The following is a 21346-nucleotide window of genomic DNA, read 5'->3' as shown; positions in this document are numbered from 1 at the left end:
TAACCATGTTTGGGTCATTTTAGAGAAGTTTATCCATCAAAAACTTCTGGTGACTTTAATCCTGTAACCGCTGTAACAGTCGTCATTTTTAATTTTTCCTGTTTTTCTGCTGATAATTTAAAATCTGTTTTAGTTTGACACGTCCACAAAGTTTCAGATTACTTTACTTCGCTTGTAAATTGTAACTGCTGTGAGCTGCAAACAGTTTGATTTAGCATTTTAATCACACTGCTGTTAAAATAATCATGTTTTTGCTGCTAAAGTCATATTTTCTGTTAAACTGGTAGACGGTGTCCTGTTTGCCCTTTTCCACCCGATCTGACTTGTTTCGTGTTTTCAGCTCGAACGCCGAGCCGCAGACGATGTCCAGGCCCGCGTACTCGGAGACGAGAGGAAACGAGGACACCGAGGCGGAGTACCGCCGCCAGCTGGCAGATCAGACCCGGAGGGGATACTACAACCCCCAGAAGTACAAGGACACCGAGCTGTGAGGCTCCTGACAGGAAGTGAGGTCGTCCGACAGCTTCTGTCGCTCTCTGAACTTCTTTTTTCTCACATTCGGCTTCGAGTCCAGACTCTGTGGAAGCCGGTGGTGGCGTTACCCGCCACAGAGGAAGAAATGTCGGTCCTGATTTCCAGAGACGAAATGTTCAGTTTGGGTTTAAAAGCCTCCAGTGTTTCACCGGCGAGTCGAGGGTTTCTGGATCCATCACAGATATACAGCAGAAGTCTTAACTTTAATTTTTGTTTTTCCTCCAAGCAGCAGATTAAAGGTTTTAAAGCTGGTTTGGTGATATTCATCCAGAGTTTCTGAAGGTCTTAAAAAGGTGCAGCATCTAGAAAAGTTCCTGGAAGGTCTTCCTTCCAGTCAATTTCACCTCAAAGTCAAATCCAGAGCTGCTGCCTGATTCCACAAGGTGAGAGATTCAGTAATCATGTTCCACCGTCTAAAAGTTTTATTTCTATCTAAATATCCCCACAGAAAAAAACTAAACAAGCAGTTGTTTTTTGTCTGTTATCTTAAAACAGGATTTGCATCAATACACTTTTTTTTCTTTTTTTTTCAGCAATAAACATAAAATAATTGAGTCCAGATTCTAAAATTGAAACAGAACTGGTCTAAATTGGTCCTATAATTGACCCTGAGCTTATATATAGCTTAATAATTCCATTATTTCAGATTAAATTCCTTTACATCTCATATTTTCCAGAAATGGGAAACTTTAACCTGTATTAATGAGGTAAAACATGATGAATGTCACGATTTAGACGACTTATAATCAAATATATGAATAAAAATAGTGGAGAAATTGATTTTTATTCATTAAATTCAACGTGGATTGGCACTAATATTCTCCCTAAAGATGTTTTTAGGGATTTAATCTGGTAATTTCATCAAAAAACAACTTTTATTTTGAATGTTATCTGTTTTGACACTTCCTGCCACCATCTTGTATTGATGCCTGGCTGCTGTTTTGTCTACATTTTCTTTAGTGAAAATAAAAAAATGCACATTAATGGCTCATTTAATGAAGTTTACACATGAACTTCTGGTGACTTTAATTCTGTTTCACAGTGTAACCGCTGTGAAACAAAAACATTAAAATGTCTCTTTTCATCAGTTTAATTGTGATTTTCTTGCTCTAAAAAAAACTAAACATTTTACAAAACTAAATTAAAATAAAGTTTCCTTTCCTTGCAGCTTGGAGTGACTTTACCTACAACACAAAGTATAACCGCTGTTTTTGTTTGTGTTTTATTGCTGAAAATCACAAATTTAGTTTTTGCAGTTGGAACTTTTTTTCCCCAGTTTTCTGCAGATAATTTAAAATCTGTTTCTGTTTGACACGTCCACAACATTTTTAATGACTTTGCTTTGCTTGTAAACCATAACTGCTGTGAAATTGAGCTGCAAACAGTTTGATTTCAGTTTTTATTCACACTTTGCTGCTGTCAGGGTGAATAAAATAATCATGTTTCTGCTGCTAGAATCATTTTCTGTCCGTTAAACTGGAAAAAGCTGCCAGAGTCCAAAGAAACATTCAGACCTTCAGAAATTGTGGCGATTTATTGATTGAATTATTCAGTTTAGAAAATCTGGATGCCTTGGAAGAAATGAGGGAAAACTCGAGACTTTTGTACAGAACTATTTATGTAATTTCAGCATATTTAAGTGTAAGTGAAATGATGAAATATTTACCGTCTCGTGTCACAATTTAAGCAGAAATCATTCCCCTAAAAACAGAGTTTAATAAACAATCAGAGGAAAAGTAGTTTTTCCCAGCGGCTTCTTGATTTCCAGAATAAAACCCAGATTACTGGGGGAGACAGTTGCATTCTGGGTAGCAGAAAACTGTCGCGGTGCCTTTTTACTCCTGATTCTTGCTGGGAAATGAAGCTGCTGTCAAATTCAGAGGCTGGATGGAAAACCTGGAAGCATTCGGTTTGTTTTCCTGTTAAAAACTTAAAACTAAAACTTGACGTTTAAAATCCTTCTTGAAAAGTCAAACATTTACTAGAAAAAAATCTCGGTAATTTTCTTGAAAATCATGGAAATTGTTTTCTTTTCAAACTATGAAAACTTCCAAAAGTAATTTTTTTTCTTCACTTTTGACACTCAGAAATGTCCAAATTTTTTCTAGAAAATTTCTGAGAATCTAAAAATTTCTACGTTTTTTGTCAGAAATTAAGTCCTGTTGTTTCCACCTAAACTGGCCGTAACGCAACGTTGTAAATTCCTGCTGTTACTGTTTTTATTGAGCCGATTCTTCAGTCTGGAGGGAAAGTTTTCATTTATTTCTGGTTTCCTCTGGAACAAACCGAGCGAGAAATTAAAAAGGTTGTTTTGAGCCGAGACAATCACCTTTTTACTGCTTCTATTTTTATACTGACGATATAAACCCACTCTAGTCTAAGTGTTTGTGCACAGGAGGAAAATGGCGACAATCATGATGTCTTTAGTTTGTGATTTATGGTTTTTGTAGTTTGTGATCTGAGTGTTTCACTTCTCACTCTTGGAAAATTCGGATAAATAAAACATTTTTTTTACACATTCTAAAAAGTTTCGGTTCTGTTTTTGTGTCACTTTCAAACCTTTTGCAGGGGAAATAAAACGTGGGAGATGCTGGATTTTAAAAGGAACAGCTCAGGGTTTTGTTTCCAGATTTAAAACAATGTTCGAGATTGGAGTAGTTTCTAATGTTAGTATTTTAAATACCAATAGGGAAAAGTTTTATTAATATTTTAGATAATTTAACATTCACATGATGCTCAACATTCCTTATTTTATTATTTTTGTGTGTAGGAGTTGTCGTAGTATTACGACTTTATTCTGGTATTATTCTAACTTTACAATTTACAATTACAATTTTTTTGTATTTCAACTTACTGGTATACGACTTTATTCTCGCCATATGACTCTTTTTCTGGTATTACTTTATTCTTAAGGTTATGACTTTGTTTTGATTTCTTGTATTCTGCCTTTATTCTGGCAATGTGACATAATTTTCGTATCACGACTTTTTTCTTTTACTATTGCAACTTTATTCTTGTATTTCGTGTTACTGTCGTACAATTTTATTCTCATAAAATACTGACTTAATTCTTATACAAAATTTTTCTCGCAATATTGTGACTTTTTCTGGCCTTTATGCTCTAAAATCATGGCTTTAAAATTACAACTTAAATTGAGTTTATTCAAGTAACAACATTTTTGAGTCATTACAACAATTTTTTTTGTACCGTTACCGTTTTATTTTATTCTTGCAAAATTGACTTTTTGTCACATAACTGCATTCTGGTAATGTGACTTTTTTCTGGAATTATTACAACTTTAGTCTTGTAACCTTTGTATTTCTTAAGTTGTAGATTACACATACAGTAAAATATTTATTTTATATTCAGGGGGAAATAAAAACGGCGTAAAGGCTTGTTTAAGCCAAAATGTTGCCTTTTGACACCAATATATCTCCATATATTAAAGTTTTTTTCTATTTATGATGGATTTAAGCATGTAACCTTCATTACCTCAGCAATTTACTTTTTCTTAATAATGAACAAAAGAAAACTGAATTTATTATATTTTCATACATTTATTCTGCAGAATTGTACATGCAATCCTCTTTCATATTATAGGTCCATCATGATTGAAATACATTCAGATATTACGGCTATTCAACCCGATCTAATATTGTCTCTGTTTGCAGCCTAAATATACACAAGAAAAAAAAACAAACCCACAGATTATCTTTGGTCGAACCTAAAATGTCACGTTAACACTCGGCCTAAAGTGAGACGGTTTGCCTTCTGCTGCCACACCGCAGACGATTTACACGACAGTCAGCTGTACAGATTAAGGCAAGTCCAGTGAGATCGATCCGGAATGAGGGGTGGGGCTTAAACAGGGGGGCGGGGTTTAAACTGGGGGCGGAGCTTAGAGAAGAGCAGCTCAGATGTAGACGGGTTGCTCCTGCGCCGTCAGCAGACGGTACATGGCTGCAGGCATCGTCTTCATGTGGATCTGGAGAAAAAAGAAACCAAAACGTTGTTTGTATCTGGGAAAAATGAAAATTCTGCTCAAAATTAATCATTTACTTCGTCAGTTAGCAAAGCGGCTAATTAAATCAACCCACTGTGGAGTGAATCTTTCAAATACTTTTATTTTCTCTGGTAATTTAAATTTCATCAGGGAAACCTTTGGCTTCTACTATAAATTATCTCCAGTTCCTACTGCTGGCTGTGATGGGAGACATTTTGTCCTGGAAACCAGTTCCAAACTGGTTTCCATTCTCACCTCTCCCATGGCGTTGGACAGGATCTGGACGATCTTTTCGTGAGGCGTTGCCACGACGCTCTGCCCGTTGATCTCGATGATGCGGTGGCCGACGCGGACGCCGCCACGTTCGGCGATGCCGCCTCTCATCAGGCTGCAGATCTGCAGGAAGAAGACGAAGAACGGAGAAACAAAACATCCATAAAATAATAAAAAAATGATCTGAAACCCAAACTAATGGTTTTAAAGTTAAACCATTGACTTTGAAAGATGTTTTTTGTTTCGTAGAAAGCATTTCTGGTCCAGTGTTTTTGTGTTGTTTTGCTGTCAATAGCATTGATTGAATTTTTTTTTTTTTCATAGAAAGTAACTTCATATTCAGTTTTCTTTCCATTTACTTGTTTTTGAATCGTCTTTCTGGATGGAGCCACATACGGAGTTACTTTCTGAACACTTCTTATGTTTTTACTTTCCTATTAGAAAGCACACCTGATCCAGGGGGGTTTTTCCTTCTTTTTTCCCCATTTCATTTCCAGACAGAACATTTGAAAGATTTCTTTCAAACATTTATTTTTTTCTTTCCTATAGGAAGTATTCCTGGTCCACTCGTTTATTGTTTTTCTTTTAGTTTATATTATGATGTTTTGTTGTACAACTTTATTTTTGCATTCTGAATTTATTCAGTGAATGACAATTTTTCGTATTACTAAGACTTAATATTGACTTTTTTTTCTGGTGTTGCTTTATTCTCAAAGTTATGACTTTGTCGTACGACTTCTCATGTTATTCAGACTTTATTCTGATAATATGACATAATTTTTGTATTATGACTTCCAGTTTTTGGTTCAGAGCTGATTGTTTGAAACAGAGATCTTTTAAACACTTTTGGTTTTCTTTCCCACAGAAAGTACCTCTGTGTGGTTTTATCGTCTACTTCCTGTCCTTTGCTGTTTCTGCTAAAGTTCTGTTCGTTTTCGTTACTTACGATCCCGTTCTGGACGCTGAAGCCCAGCTGATACCGCAGGTCCGGCCTTCGGATCAACACCATGGTAACCGGAGGACAGCGGACGATGTTCATCTTGATCCTCGACTGAGACTTCAGACCCTGAAGGAAACAAAAACGCGGTTAAATTTATTCTCATGAGAGGAAAACCAGGAGAAACGCTGCAGGTACCTTGATGATGCTCTGGCAGGTGCTGAGCGGTAGCCCCACCAGGCTTGTCCCGTTTATCGTCATGATTTGGTCTCCGATGTTCAGCCTGCCAGACTTCTCGGCCGGCCCGCCGTGCATCAGGCTGGCGATGATGACGGTGGGAAGTATGGAGCCCCAACCTGACTCCACGATCACCACACCCAGGATCTCGCCTTTCTGCTTCTCGATGTAAACCTGCAGGTGGGAAATGGTTTGAGAAATTCATCTTAGCTGAGATCAGGAAGGTTGTTTATGAAGCTGCTGCACAGCTGCGTCTGAAAAACCAGCTGTTCATTTAAACCTGCCGGAGGGCCAGAGAGGCCAAAAATGACTGAGACAACAAGCACAGAAGAGGAGGTAATGCTGTTTACAATAAATTCATACTTTTTATTTATTTAATCTCAAAAGTAGTTTTGAACTTCATTTTGAGGTTTTTTTTTTTTCAGTTTAAAAAAAAAATTATACCGTAGCATCCTTGGGTGTCTATGGTTTGCAAAAATCCTCAACATATTTGTTACTTTTAATACGATGAATCTGAACAGCAGTTTTGAACTTATTTTAAGTTAATTTTCTTTTCAGTTTTAAAAAAATTGGTCTTTTTTTAGCTAACTTTATGGCACCATGTTAGCTCCATACTTTTTTGTTTGGGTATTTGTTCTGATTTTTTAAACTAAACCTAAAAAGGAGTTTTGGAACTTAATTTTCAGTTCCAAAATATTTATTTATTTTTTTTTTGGAGCTGAACATTTTTTGGACCCAGTTTTACAGAGCAAAATTGGGGCCATTAAGTAGAAAAAACCCCCAGAAAAAAAGTACTTTTCAAATTTTCTTTTGTAAAAAAAAATATAATTTTAGTTTTAAATATTTTTTTTACAGTTTTTTACAGAGTAACACAGAGGTGAAACAAAGTTAGTTTAGCTCCCTCTGGTGGCGGGCTTACGTCTCTGCAGTTCTCGGACTTGGAGAAGTGGATGAGGTCGTCGTTGTACATGTCCTGAGTGTTGAGCAGGTCGCTGTACTCCCTCTGGCTCAGGTCCTCGGGGTCGATGCCGTTGGCCCTGAGGAACTCCTGGTAGGCCACGCTGAAGGACTGGCCGATGGACTGAGCGATGAGCTGCGCCTGAAATAAAAAACGTCACGAAAACTGTTTAAAAACAAGGTTTATTTAACTAATATTTACTAAAAACTCAAATTACCAAGTTTTTTTATCTGTAAAGGGATTCCGCTCCTGTTTCATGATAGTATTCCAAACTTTTATGGAGCTAAATTGGGGCCATCTAGTTGGCTAAAAAGAAACATTCTAAAACTGGAAAATTAAAAATTATTTTGAACCTGTGATTTATGGAACTAAATTGGGGCCATAAAGTTTATTTAAGAAAAACAAATTGAAACAAAAAAATAAAAATAAAACCTTCAGTCTAAGTAGTTTCTAAATTGTATGGACCCAAAATTTTGCCATGAAGTTTATTTGTTGTTAAAACATTTTTTTAAATGTGTAGAAACAAACAAAAAAAGTTTCTCAAAAATATTTAGTTTGAGGTTTTTGGGGTTTTTCAAAAAACTTTATGGCTCTACTTTAGCTCCATACTAATTTTGATGGGTTTGAAAACTGATTTGTTCAGACCAGAGTGTTATATTGACATGATTACTTATAAAAGTTTTAAAACATGTTAGATTTTTTTCCTTTTGTCAACCAGTTATGTAATTCACTCATATTAAACACGACAGACTCATGACTAGTGTTGCATATTCTGACATTAAAATCACCATTTTTACTCATTTTGAGCTACTTTTTCAAACAAGTTAATGAAAACCTTTTGATTCACCATTTTGATTTTTTAATAACTCGACAATGACTCACATCCTCGGACTCGAAGACGTGGCAGATCATCCTGTACATCCTCCTGTCGTCGTGGTTCAGGTCCGTCTGCTCAGATGTGTGGTCCAGGTTCTCCTGAGCGCTGCGCGACCTCACCATCTTACCCCGCGCCATCAGAACCACCATGTTGCCGATGTCAGCGATGTACGATATGGTCCTCAGCGGCAGGTCCATTAGCGCCTCCTGCAGGCCAGAAATCAGACCAGATGCTGGAATATTACTGTCTTATCTTCAATTTAATTTAATATAAAATATAAATACATTTAAATACTTTTTTTTTTTTGCAGATTTAAAATAATTTTTCAGGTTTAAATTTGTTCTAGTTTAATTTATTTTATTTTTTTTTACTTTTTTCCAGTTTCAGAAATATTTTTCAGGCTCAAATAACTATTGTGTTAAAATGTATTTTCTAAACTAACTTTCTGGCCCCAGTTTAGCTCCATATCTTTGTCATTAAAATCCATTGATAAAAACATCACTCAGTACATACATTTGTATTTACTTTTTTACATGAGCCATTTTGAAGGCTGGAAGCCTTTAAATGACATTCATTTTACTTCCTCAGTTTTTTTAGTGGTATAATCTCCTGCTTCTATAGAATGTGTGGTGGCGTATTTCTCTGCTTTGCTGTGGTTTTAGCTCAGAAAAGGAATGCCTGATTATGGTTCTTTACCTGCGTGTCTGCATTGAGGACTTTGATCCTCTGTGTGGACATGAACAGGTCGACCTCGGCTGTGGACGGACTCTCGCTGTCTGGACTCTACGGAGACACAGAAATAAAAAACCTCTGGCAGTAAATCAGCTTCAGTTTTTACATAAACACAACCACCCAGCAGCGACTCACCTTCTTCCTGTTCTTCGCCTGTTTCTGAGCCGCCTGCAGATCAGAAAGCAGAAAACATTTTCAGAAAAACTCAGTTGCCTCGTCTGCCGCAGACTGACTGGACTCCAAATGCCAAACAAAGGGACAAAAGAGGCTCAGAGGTTTCTGTTTCTATGTCTCCGTGTGTGTGGGAGGTCAGCGGCGGCCATGTTTGGCAGCAGCAGGACGCCAGTGGCGTCTGCGACTGACATCGTCACCAGTTTCCTCTGCATCAGAGTGACACAACGCGGCCTGAAGACAAAACGGACCGCATGTGTTTGAGGCGGCCGGCGGAGTCACAATGCGACCAAAATTAACTCAGAAACTCTGGAAATGTTAAAATTGAGCATAATTTTAAAAACAGATTATTTTTCACCTTTTGTTATAAATGTACATGATTTTAAGATGCATTTTAAGGATTAGATGGACACATTTGGTATTATTCTTGATTTATTCATTTATTATTCATTATTTTCTGCAATTTTTTTTTAATTTCTAAGATCAAACTCCCAAGTTTGACTTTTTTTCTAGCAAATTTTAAACTTTTCAAACTCATAAATGTCCTAGTTTTTCTCAAAAATTTCTGAGATGAATCTCTCAGTTACTGAGTGTTTTTCTGGAAAATTTTCAACTTTTAAAACTAGAAAAATTCCAGGCTTTTTACCGTTAGAAAGTTTCTGAGATTGATCTCAAAGTTTCTCTTATTTTAAGTGAACCGAGGTATTTGCAGTACAAGCTTGGTAATATTTTGTGTTTTTACAGTGTATGTGTGTAATCATATTAAAAAACAACCATCTACAGTCGTCTGCTGACAGATTTCAGCTCTGATTTCTCTACTTACTCCTTTCTTTCTGGAGTAAATAAAGTCTTTCTGGATCCAGGCTGCAGAATGAGCTCAGTCTGCAGGAGGAATGCTAATAAGATCTGGACACAGAAAAACGTTTAAAGCAGCTTTAAAATCTCCCGTCTTCCTTCACTCGTCTCTCCTTCCTGCCTGCCAGCTCTCCAATCTCTCCACTTAATCGTCTCTTTTTTAGATATATTTGTGGCTTCTGCACTATTTACTTCCTGGACGGTAATACAAGCAGAAATCCTGGTGGATTGGTGGTTCTGCTGCCAGAGAATGAAGCTAAAAGCTTCTCGCTAACCGTGTTTGACATCTCTGGGGCCCCAGCGCCGTCGCCGAGCAGCGGGGCCCCGGAGGAAAAGCCGGACCGACTCTGGGAAGGACGCAGCGATCCAAAAGTAATCCTGCCGCACAAAGCCGCAGGCGGCGTCACCTGACTGCAAAAAGAGCAACGTGACAGCGAGTCTGGAAGCACAAAAATAAAAACTAATAAAAGCTTCTACTTCATTTTAAAAAGTGTAACGAATCTCTGCAGTGACTAAGAATTGAATAATTTACTTAAAAAGTAAAACTTAAAGGTTAAAAGTTGCTTTTCAAGCATTTATATATGGAGTGCCATTTGTGAAATCACACAGCAAAAAATAACAGAAATATTTTGGTTTATTTAGCCTGTCAGGAAGAATTTAATTAAATTTGTTCATTTTTCATGTCATATTTTCACCAGATTAATTGTACATTAATAAATGTCACAGCTTGTGAACTAAATATCGTTCCAAACTAAATATTCAGATGATGTTTATTTTGGAAAACAAAGTATTTATTTTCCAAGGTAAACTTTTAGCTGGAAAGCTAAATGTTAAAATTTGTAACTAAATATTTAGTTAGCAAATTAAAAAATGTAGCTTCCTAACTAAATATGTAATTTAGAGCTAAACACTTAACTTGTAGATTAAATATTTAGTTTACAATTTAGAAAATATTTTTTCTAATCATTTAATTTTCAAACTAAATATTTAGCTAGCAAGCTAAAGGTTGTTTAACTGTTTAGTTATTAAATATTTATTTTGGAGATAAATACTTGTGTTATAAGCTAAATATTTAGTTCATAAGCTAAATATTATCAAAATAAACAGAAATGAAGACTTTAAATATTTAAGTTAAATACATCTGACATAATTTTTCCTTATGGTTTAAAGTTAAATCAGAATAAAAGTTAAATTTTTTCAGGTTTTGCGAAATTATTTTTATCAATCAAATGTCAGAATGAGACAGAATTTATGCTAATTAACCAAAGACTAAAAAGTAAAAGACGTCAAGATGCTGGCAGGACGTTATACTAATGTGGTGAAAGGCCAATCAGTGAGGAAGAAGCCATTAATATTGTTAATTCATGTATTAAAACCAACATAAAAAGCCAAATTAGTTTTAAAAAAACAACAAGGTCCATGTTTTGGATCTGAGTGTCGTAGATCCGGTCCAGTGAAATGTTCCTGTAACGTCTGTGTTTCTCACCCGGACTCTGCTCATGGCCTCCTGCGCCTGCTGCATGCGGGCGCTCTTGGAGGGCGTCCGCTCCGACAGCAGGTGGGTGCAGCCCAGGTAGGTCGCAGCAAAGATGATGCCGTCAATCAGATCCTCAGGGTCGCACGGTCCTGGGACTGCAGGAACGACGCACAGATGTTAAAGTACTCATCACTTTGGAAGTCTTTTCTACCAAACTGGATCCAGTGGTTTAACTGGTGCTAGTGCTTGTTTAGCACCAGTTCTATTGACCCAAACTCTCTTTCAAAACCAGAGAATCCAGACAAAGAACTGCTTTTAGCTAAAGCTAACTATGCAGCAGTTAGCACTAGAAACATCCACAACAAACCAAAACAAAATGTACAGGAAAAGATTTCTAACTATTTTATATTTAAATTTAAGATGATTTTACTGTATGTGCAGAACAGCAGTTTATATTTCAAGACATTATTCTAAAACAAAAAGGATAATTTGTTTTGTTCTATCCAGGATTTCACTCACCGTCCACAAACGTGGGAAAAGGAGGAAGAGCTCGGCGAATCTGAGAAATCACAAAAACACAAAGCATTTTGGTCACTTTCACACCAAAGACCAAAACTCATTTACGCAAAGCAGGACCTTAGAGAGGTTTTCCTTCCACAGGATTTTCTGCTGCTTTGAGAGTTTAACTTACTGTAATCTTTAAATTACTATAATTTAGTACTGAGAAGAACATTAAAGTTTGTTTTACTGCAAAGTTGAAAATAAGATTATGAATTACCAAAAAAAAAAAACTTAAGTAATTATTGTTGCTTCCACAGTGTAATTAGTAAATATTTTTATGAATATTTTGGCATATTGTTACATATTGATAATATGGTACTATTTAAATTATAAATATTTATTGAATAACTTATTAATGTGTTTCTATCGCAGTGTTGTTAAACTCTTACTTCCTGGATGGACGGCTTCTGAGGGGGCGAGGATGGCTGCGCTTGCGCAGAAGGTTGCTCCGGACTCTGTTGCTGCTGCAGACGTTGACTTGATGGTTGCTGAGTCGGCGTCGTGGGTGTGTAGGTCTGCGGTGCCCGTGGCTGCGACTGGTAGCCCTGGTGGTGGTGATGGTTGTGTTGGGACGGCGGTGCGTGGCCATGTTGCGGGTTCCTGGATGTCTCGGCTCTCAGAGGACTGACGCTGTAGCGGGACGGAGACTCCAAAGCCGACCGAGAAGGGGAGTGAGGAGACGTCTGCGGGGAGAAGATGGCGGAAAAAGTTGTAAGTTAGTACCTAGCATAAGCTAGCAAGCAGAGAACTTCCTCCGGTAGAATTTCTAACGGGCCAATCAGCGAACAGGAGAAATTCTGAACGTGACGTCAATTTTCTGCGCTGTAGTCTGCCTATAGTTTTAGTAATGGCGGCAGAAGTAGCGAACGAAGCCGTTCATGTCCGTGTCGGCTACGCCTCTAAATGTTGAAATAACATTAACAGCCATTTTGTTCAACTCGCATTCCTCTTTTCGCAGTAGATTTTATTTGTTTAAGGCGCAAGCAATAACAAATAAGCTTCATAGCGTCGAACTGGCGCATTAAATACGACTATTTTTTATGTTTTATTGGCTCTAGTGATCTTTATTTGATATTGAATTGACAAGAAAGTTAGCAATGAGAGAGGGGGAGACATGCAGTAAAGGTTTTATGGTGTTTTTGATCAATCTAAGTCAATCCCCTTTTACAGTCTGAAAGATCAAATCTAGTTAAGAACTTCAGAAAACCTTGAAAAAATAATTCAAGAATGTGTGACTCATTGGTATTAACACAAAACATGAGTAAATGCAAAACAAAATTGTTCAAGTCCAAAATGTACAAAATCAAACAAAACTGACGTGCTGCTAAAATATTTCGTAGCGCAGTTGATTGACACCAAATGTGTTTGATTTGGTAAATGTGGACTGGCTGGTTGACCTTTGATGATCTCTGGAAACATTTATCAATATCTTTAAAATGATAGCGGCACAAACAGAAAATTTGTGCCACTATCATTTGACACCAATTTTGTTTAATTTGAAGGAGCTGGTGGGGCCAACTTCACTCAGGTTGTTTACTACCAACTAGGAAAACATCTGGTTTTCTACCCCAGACTGAACATTCTCACTTGGTTTGTAGAAATGGATTCTTCATTGGAAAAAGTAACAAGTTACAAACTCTGACCAAAATTAACAATCTACAGGTGTGAAATATGCCCAGAAAGTTATACTAACGTTGGTTTGCATTGAGTATGCTTCCTCCGTTGGGCTGATCTCTTGTCTCATTACCCAGATCGGCTCCATCGGTTGGTCTGGTGTGTAGGGAGACCGCACCGCCTTGGTCTTCACTCCCTCAATTGCCTCTTTGATGTCTTTAATTGCCAGGCTGATGGCATCTCCCGATCCTTTTGCAGCGTCCCCTGAGAGACCCGCCAAATTCCTGTCTTCACCCACACCAGCCGGTCCAGGTGATTGGGTCTTAGGTTGGGTTTGTGGCTGCCTACTTGCCAGCCTACCGGTCTTGGATAGAGGGCTTTTATCAGCACCATCACCCTCGCTGTCGGACTGCCCGTCATAGTGGTGCAGCCGGCAGCCAACAGAGCGGTCTATAGGGAAGGGACGGGACCCACGGTTCCTACCCTGCCTTGGAGTGTGGTGGGAACTCTCCGTAGGGGAGGATGGCGCCCCTTTTTGAACACTCTTCAGTCTATGTCCGACAAAGGTCTCCTGCTGGGACTCTTGCTGGACTTTGTTAGACTCGGGTCTCCAGCCAGATTGCCGACAAGGTTCCCGCTGCATTTCAGGGTAAGAGGTCTTCAGAGGCTCCGGGAAAGAGTTTGGATGACATTTTGGCTCAGAATACGACTCGAAGACCGGCTCCGTGTATGTCTTCTGGTGGGACTCCGTGTAAAATTCTGCATAGGTTTTAGGGTGAGACTCGGAGCAAGAAGTTGAGTGAGACAGTGAGCAAGATTCAGAGCAATCCTCTTCCTCTTCTTCAGGTAAAGGGTTGTTGTCAGGTAGCGAGCTCATACTGATGTCCTCACTGAAGTGATCCAGCTGGGGGAAAGGTGGTACGTCAGGAGACGAGGGAGGAGTTGGGGATTGTAAAGGAGGTGGGCTGTGGAGAGGTCCATCCATGCTCAGCGAGGCGGCGCTCTCCGTGTCTGAGCAGAGATCTGTAATTTCACTTCCCTGAGCTGTAGGATCCTCTTCGGCATTCTCCATGACACCTTCCCGGTCCTCCTCCACCCTTTCTGCTTCTTCTGCTCTTTCATTCTGACTACAGCTTGGGTTCCCGCCAGTGGGCTGGAAGTTTCCATCCTCCTCTACTTCTTTTTGTTCCTCTTTCTCTTTGACTTCCTCAGATTCCTCTTCATGCTCTGCTTTGTACTCAACGTGGTCTTCTTCAGCTTCAGCCGGTGTTTGTTGGGGCTCAAGTTGCACGTCATTCATTGCAGGAGCAACACAGACGTGGGTAGGAGTAACAATAGCAACTGGAGTCTGATGAGGAGATCCTCTGTCTTGTGATTGGTTCAGTACAGGATCAACAAAACAGACTTCCTGCTCCCGTATCTCAGCTGGACCTTCTCTCTCTCCGACGCCGGGCGAAGACTCCTGGATTTCTCTAAACTGCTGCCTCTCTCTGTGATTTCTAAGTCTGGGGTTTGGGTCACCATGACGGCGGTAGCGGGTAACGGCAGGGCGGTGTTGTTGCACGGGACGGGGCTCGGCATCCTGACCTTCAGCCCCATCTGACCTGGCAGAGACGACCATCGGGGCCCCACCAGGACTCTGAACTTGGCCAGACGGAGGCCGCCGGCGGTGGCGAGGAGGTCCACGACCTGCAGGGTGGTGATGGTGGTGATGATGTGCAGAGTGGTGGTGATGCCGGTGGGGATGGTGAGGAGGCATTTCCCCATCCTGGTTCTGCATCTGACATGGCCTCCAGGAGCGACGGATGGGCGGTTCGCCGTTGGTTCCGTTGGACTGCCTGGTTCTTGGAGGCACTGAGGCCCCCATCTGCTCCTCATCTGCTTCGCCTGTGGCATCTTCCTGATACTTTTGACTCATTGCTGGGATGGGATTGGACTCAAACGGCTTTGCAGATCATCAGCCCACTCACAGACCAACCTGGAAGAGAAAGAGGCAAGAGACAGGCAGGAAATGTCATGGAGTTTGTTCATTAAACTGAATAAAAGCGTACAAAAAGACTGAACACAGAGTACTCCAAAAACCAGATGACTATCTGTGTTGTTGTGATTTTCTTTTTACCCATGTCACATTTTTCAGATGTACTTGTTGTAGCTGTTTGCTACCACTTGGGGGCACTGTGAAAAATATTTAAAACAACCTCAAAGTTTTTTTTTGTCACAATAAAGTCCAGTTGTGGGCACACTTCCGCTAATGTTCTAATACCTAATATTTCATTTAGCGCTTCAGCATTTTTGCTAACTTTGAAAACGTTTAGCTTCAACTAAGTTATTTTTTTCCTGGAGGTTATAAAGCTCCATTTTGCTCGACTGTTTTGGAAACATTCAGTTGCATAAAGTTTGACATCAGTAATGAAGTTTTGGTTACAGACTGTTAAGAAATCTTCAATAAGTTAGACGTTTAGCACTTTAGCATTAGATTTCACAAGGTACTATGTCTGTAAGCTACTTTTTATGATTAATGATTTCAGTTAACAAATTTAATATTTAGCTTGCTAGCTAGTATAGCTGTCTGTTGCCACTGCAGACAGCTACAGCTTGTTTTAAAAATATATGTTTGTCTTTTTATTGTAAAGATACACACTTCTGCTAATTGGCTAAAGCGCTAATGAGCGCTAATTGGGTAAAGATGTTAATTTTAGCTTGCTAAATATTTAGTTAGCAAGTTAAATAGCTACCTTCAAACTAAATATTTGGTTTCAATCTAAATATTTAGCAAGCTAACTAAATAGCATGGATACTAGCATGGATAGATACAATATTTAACATTACCATATATAGCTTAGTAGAGGTGAAAAAAATTGGTTTCAAAATTAAGTCCCATGTTTATTTGATGGGCTAAATAATCTAATTTATTGCTGATCATTTTAAACTGTAACTTTACAAACGACACCATGTAACAGTGAGTGTATTTATATGTTAAAATAAAGTCACTGTATTTATCTTCTATGACTCAATTATACACTACCTTGTGTTGATGTTTCACATAAAATCCCAATGAAATAAACTGATAAAAGTTTAGAAGGTATAAAAACATTTTCAAGGCACTGAGTGAAAATAAAAAGGCAAACATGACATGATGTTTAACTTTGGCCCCACCCTGTTTTTGTTTCACTAATACTAAAAATGTAAATCCTCGGAGAATCACTTTAATCTGCAGCGTTCATCCGTCCACCAGCAGCTGGCAGATGGCACAAGGAGGAAGAGGAGGAGGAGGAAGGGCAGGAGGACAAGGAGGGACCTTTATCTGGTACCTGATAGGAGCTGACAGAGGGGAGCAGATCGGGCAGCACTCTGAATAATAAATATGCTCTGTGAACGAAAACAACCAGACCTGTTCTATTTATTTAATACGATGCTCAGAAGATGACCAGAATTTACTGCAACTTCACCGAATATCAGATTAGCTCCAGAAAAGGTCAGAGGAAGAACAGAAACTAGAAAACCTGATTTAAGATTTTTAAAAAGCCTTTAGAGTTATTTTACCCAAACATCAGATCATTTAGTTCTTCGTTTTCCTGGTTGAGTTGTTGCATGTTTGAACAATTATTTTAGATGCATATAGGAGGATTTTTTTCCTCTTACTTTTTTTAACTTTCTGACAGTTGCTATGACACGTAACCGTGGCAACAAGGTGCCTTTTTTTCTTCTTTTTACTAGCAGGAGCAGCAGATTAGCATTTCAAAAGCTAAAAAAATACCTGAACTACGACCTTGAATCCCAAAGGAGTCAAAAAAAGAAGGATTGATGGATGTAGAGCAGAGAGAGAAGAGGAAAGTTCAAACTGTCTCTTCTCCACAGATGTCAAACTGGAGGCACGCAGGCCAAATCCAGGCCACTGTAGCTACTTTTCTAAAACCTTAATATAACACTTGTGTGCTTAAATATTTTACTAATCAAATCATTGTAAAAATATGTTCAAAACTGCTCCAGTTTAAGTAACACAAATCAAATTTAACAGGGCTGTTTTTTAGAAGCAGAAATCTACAAAAACATGCAAAATGTGTGAATTTTGAATATCAGATCCCTTTAAATGTGGACATAATGGCATCTGGACTGGAAACGGATAAACGGGTGTAAGAGTAAAGGTTAATAGTGATCCAGTAATTTGAGCACCAACCACAACTGCCAGGATGGGACCAGAAAGGCTAATAGTCTTTAATAGTCTTCCCCGTTTGGGGTTTATAGGAGCTGGCAGGCGGCGGTCATGTGTTCAGACGAGGAGAGTCGGGAGGAAAAGGCAGTCTGGGTCACAGATGGCCCGGCAGCGAGGCTGATGGCCGGACCGGGCCGGAGCCGCCTCCATCTGGCCATCTGCAGTGAAAGCTGCTGGGGGGATTTGGAGGCATCATTAACTTGCTGAACATATCCTGACGACACCTCAAGCATGCAGTGGAGTCTGGATGCATCTGCTGAGTGGCTACCAGAGGTTTAGGACTGATTAGCAACTGTAACGGTGAAAAGGGCGAAACTGAAGAGCAGAGATGGACAGAGGAACCTCAATCTGACAGTAAATCTGCAGTAACGTTGTATGATGGTGGAAAAGCAGTATTTCAAACTGCACAGAAAAAACAGCTGATGCCTCTGAAATACTGCTATACACCTTGATGAGAAACGGCGACACTTTCCAACTATTAATGCCAAGATGGCCTTTAGGTATTAGAAAAAAGTAAAGCCTCTCCATACAGCCTCTCTGTATTGTTTTTGCTAAGTTTATAAAATGTATTTTGCTGCCTGAGTAGCATATTTTAAATCCCCACAGTCTGTTTGCACAAAGAAACCAAGTATAAATCTTCCTTTTCTGATTTTCCTTCAGGCAGAGACGCCTTCTGTTTCTCTCTCTGAACTGTCAAATATGCTTACCATGAATAAAATAAATATGTAAACCTGCAGAGAAAGAGGAACATGAAGCAATATAAATTAAATATGGTTTCTGATTGTTGTGTAGCCTGAAAGCAGGCTGTCAGAAACCGACAGTCAGCAGATTGAGTTCACTGCAGAGGAAAAGGGTTAGCGCCTCAGCTGACTGCTTTAGATGCCACAAAAACTGGTTTTCTAAAGCAATTTTTAATGAAATTTCCCATAAACTCATCATTTTTAGAAATATTTTCATCCGTTCAAACATATAAAATAACCCAGAACGCTGTAGTAACTACTCCAGGCCTGTAGGTGGCAGTGTGATGTTTGACATAATAAAGAAACATTTTCTACATGTAATGGCTGTGAGAAAGCAAGACTTTAATTTTTAGCTTATTACCTCCCTCTGCTATGAAACAAGTTAGGTTTTTATATATTGGTGCAATAATATCAGATTATTCTGTGGAATTTGATTCCATGTTATTGGCAAAAACAATCTGCCTCTTCCTGGATTTTGTTTGTAGCACATAACTAAAATATTTGGGAAAATAATGAAGCTTGGGAACCTGGACTATCTAGACTCTCTGCTACTTGAAACGCTATTGACTGGTTTCAAGGAGTCAATCCTTGGTGCTGATTGGCTGAACTCTCCAGAGGAAATATGGAAGACCAATGATGTCAGCGTTTGTGGTAGTGCTAAAATGGTTATCACTGTGAGAATTAATGCACGTAGTACAATATTATGACTTTATTCTGTTAATATTACAAGTTTATCAACATATTATTTAGACTTGTACTTTTTTTGTGTATGACAATTTTATTCTGGCAATATTATTACTATTTTTGTATCATTACCTCTTTTTTCTCATTTATTTCGACTATTTTATCATTTTATGACTATTCTGTTAAAATTATGACTTTATTCTCTTAAGACTTAAATTTTTTCTGCAATATTCTGTCTTTTTTTCAATACAAGTTTATTCTCGCATCATATCTGTATTCTGTATATATTCTGAGTTTATTATTGTATTATTACAATTTTATTCTCACATATTATTTTAATTATTTATTTTTTAATTAGCCTGGCAGTAATACTCTATCGTAGAACACAACTCAGTAGTTTGCTCAGATGAGACCAATTAAAAACATTTGACATGTGCATCATGCCTTACAAATTCTTCAAAAACCCGAAGACGTGAAAAGCAGAGAGAAGCAGATCCCAAAAAACATTAAAGGTGTTTCTACAGGTGTGATTACTGTTCCAACACTTAAAATACGTGAAAAATATGAAACATTTAGGAGAAACAGCCATTTTGTGAGGCTAAAGAACTGATAATATAGTTTTATTTTAAGAAACCTTCACATTAAAGACGATGTGAGTATTTCTTCCTAGCCTGATTCATCCAGGGTGTGTGTGTGTGTGTGTGTGTGTGTGTGTGTGTGTGTGTGTGTGTGTGTGTGTGTGTGTGTGTGTGTGTCAGTCACACACCATGACAAACACAAGCTCCCAGCCAGCATATGCTCCGTGTTGGGATGCATCAATTATCACCTTACAGGCGTCACGACCGCTCATGATGATGAATTCATGAGAAAAAAATAAATAAATAATAAAAAGACAGGCAGGTACTTTTATTTTGAAGGCCTTAAATCCCCTCCTGTGGTCATGTTCTGTTTCATTAAGGCCCAAAGGTTCCTCTTTTTTAAAAACATCTGTGGTTCCGGGCCTGTTTGGTCACTCTGTTCCCGTGTTTCCTGTCATTTAGAGACTGAAACAAAACGTCCTTGGCTGCCTTATTTTAGAAATTAATGACATTTATTTTGAAAATATATCCATCCAAAAATGTCGGAGCGGTTTTATAAACGTCGCTGTCTATGATTTCCCCCCGCAGGTGCACAATAATCCCAACGAATGTAATAAATGATCGACTGTCGGACGTGACAGCCGCTGATTTTACCTTCATGTTAGAGGAGGAGAGGCCCGGCTCCGGTCCACATCGTCCCGCCCGGGTCGGCTCGGTTCGGCTCGGTTTGCTCCCTCCTCCGGACAACCTGGTGGGATTAAAACGGAAAGCTCGGCCCCCTCCCTCCGCACCGTGACATCAGAGCTGATTAGCGAAGCACAAAGCGCCTTTAGGAGCAGCAGCTGATGCTGGAAAACAGCGGCTCCGACCCGCCTACTCCATCAGCAACCTGCAGAGTGCTGCGACACGCTGCCGGGAGCGGCCGCTGGGGGCGCTGTGGCCCGCGGTGGGAGCGCTGCTGGTGACGTCAGGGGCTGCGTTCATGGAAAACAAACTTAACAGACAGCAGTAATAATAAAGAAATAAATATACTAAACAAAAAATATTATTTCAAAAAATTACAAAAAATTATAAAACCACATAGTAGAAAAAAATATATATAAAATGTATATTAGGGAATATTTACATTCAGACCATGAACTAAAATCAAATTCAAAAATACTTTATTGATCTCAAAGATAAATTAAATGTTGTTGTAACTCCTATAAATTAACATTTTATGCTATAAAAATATGTATAATTTAAACTGAACATAATCAGAAACAGGTTTATTTATTTCAGTAATTTAAATAAATTGACACTCAAACAGATTTCAATATTTCAAGTGTTTATTTATTGTGCTTAAACTCCAATATTCAGTTTCTCTAAATAAATAAATATTACTGTTGTCAGTTGCTGATTATGGAGGACTGATTCTGCCAACATTGGCAAAAAAAAAAAAAGAAATACAGAAATGGCTTTATAAAGTAATTACTCATTTTTAATTTTTGTTGTGTACTATTGATCTTAATTAATGTGCCAAATTGTATGTCCAAAAAAAGAACATATTAGAAATATTAGAGAAAATGAATCAATGTGTGATTAAAAAAGTGAGAGAAAACTCATTAATAAAACATTATGGCAATAAAATTGAAAATAAAATAATAGTGATTTGGGTCATGCATTAATAAATATAATAATCATGTAAAAATAGCCATATATGATTTATCAGCTTATATCTGTATGATTATATCCGTTCTGTATGTTTATACTACATTTCTGCTCACAAATCACCAGTTTTTCATAAAATCTGGTCTTGAAGAACAAAACAAGCTGATTCAGAGTAGATTAATAAAAAATAAGTGTCCAATTTTGTGGGGGAATATTTTGATTCTTATCACTGACTTTGTTGCCACTTGTAGT

At 38.4% G+C, this 21346-nt stretch overlaps 2 protein-coding genes across 5 annotated transcripts in view; one reads left to right on the top strand and one right to left on the bottom strand.

Moving 5' to 3' along the window:
- tjp2a (tight junction protein 2a (zona occludens 2)) overlaps positions 1 to 3061 on the top strand; it is a 43619-nt gene extending 40558 nt beyond the window's left edge. For all 4 annotated transcript variants that reach the window (XM_088011133.1, XM_014973274.2, XM_014973278.2 and 1 more), the window contains one exon: positions 341 to 3061. In XM_088011133.1, the coding sequence (XP_087867259.1) occupies positions 341 to 491 (151 nt within the window). In that variant the 3' untranslated portion in view covers positions 492 to 3061. The remainder of the gene's footprint in view (positions 1 to 340) is intronic.
- A 1010-nt stretch (positions 3062 to 4071) lies between these two features.
- On the bottom strand, positions 4072 to 20689 carry apba1b (amyloid beta precursor protein binding family A member 1b). Its single transcript, XM_014973280.2, has 13 exons — positions 20099 to 20689; positions 13309 to 15207; positions 12005 to 12298; positions 11574 to 11613; positions 11064 to 11209; positions 8687 to 8719; positions 8516 to 8602; positions 7825 to 8025; positions 6904 to 7083; positions 5946 to 6158; positions 5757 to 5876; positions 4793 to 4933; positions 4072 to 4519 (listed from the first exon to the last, which is right to left on the bottom strand). The coding sequence occupies exons 2-13, from the start codon at positions 15145 to 15147 to the stop codon at positions 4448 to 4450; spliced, it is 3366 nt and encodes a 1121-aa protein (XP_014828766.2). The 5' UTR covers positions 15148 to 15207; positions 20099 to 20689; the 3' UTR covers positions 4072 to 4447.
- Positions 20690 to 21346: the final 657 nt, after the last annotated feature.

This window comes from Poecilia mexicana, unplaced genomic scaffold (assembly GCF_051168715.1).
Source record: "Poecilia mexicana isolate PSO_F unplaced genomic scaffold, ASM5116871v1 scaffold_12, whole genome shotgun sequence".
Taxonomy (NCBI): Eukaryota; Metazoa; Chordata; class Actinopteri; order Cyprinodontiformes; family Poeciliidae; genus Poecilia; species Poecilia mexicana.
The sequence above is the reverse complement of the archived record's forward strand: the minus strand, read 5'-3'. Positions and strand labels throughout refer to the sequence as shown.

Excerpts from the sequence above, each read along its gene's own strand:
- apba1b (XM_014973280.2), bottom strand. The coding sequence starts at position 15,147 with ATGAGTCAAAAGTATCAGGAAGATGCCACAGGCGAAGCAGATGAGGAG. Across the intron at positions 7,084-7,824 it reads ACGTCTTCGAGTCCGAGGAT|GCGCAGCTCATCGCTCAGTC; the intron begins GTGAGTCATTGT and ends TTTTTATTTCAG. Across the intron at positions 6,159-6,903 it reads AGTCCGAGAACTGCAGAGAC|GTTTACATCGAGAAGCAGAA; the intron begins GTAAGCCCGCCA and ends TCCCACCTGCAG.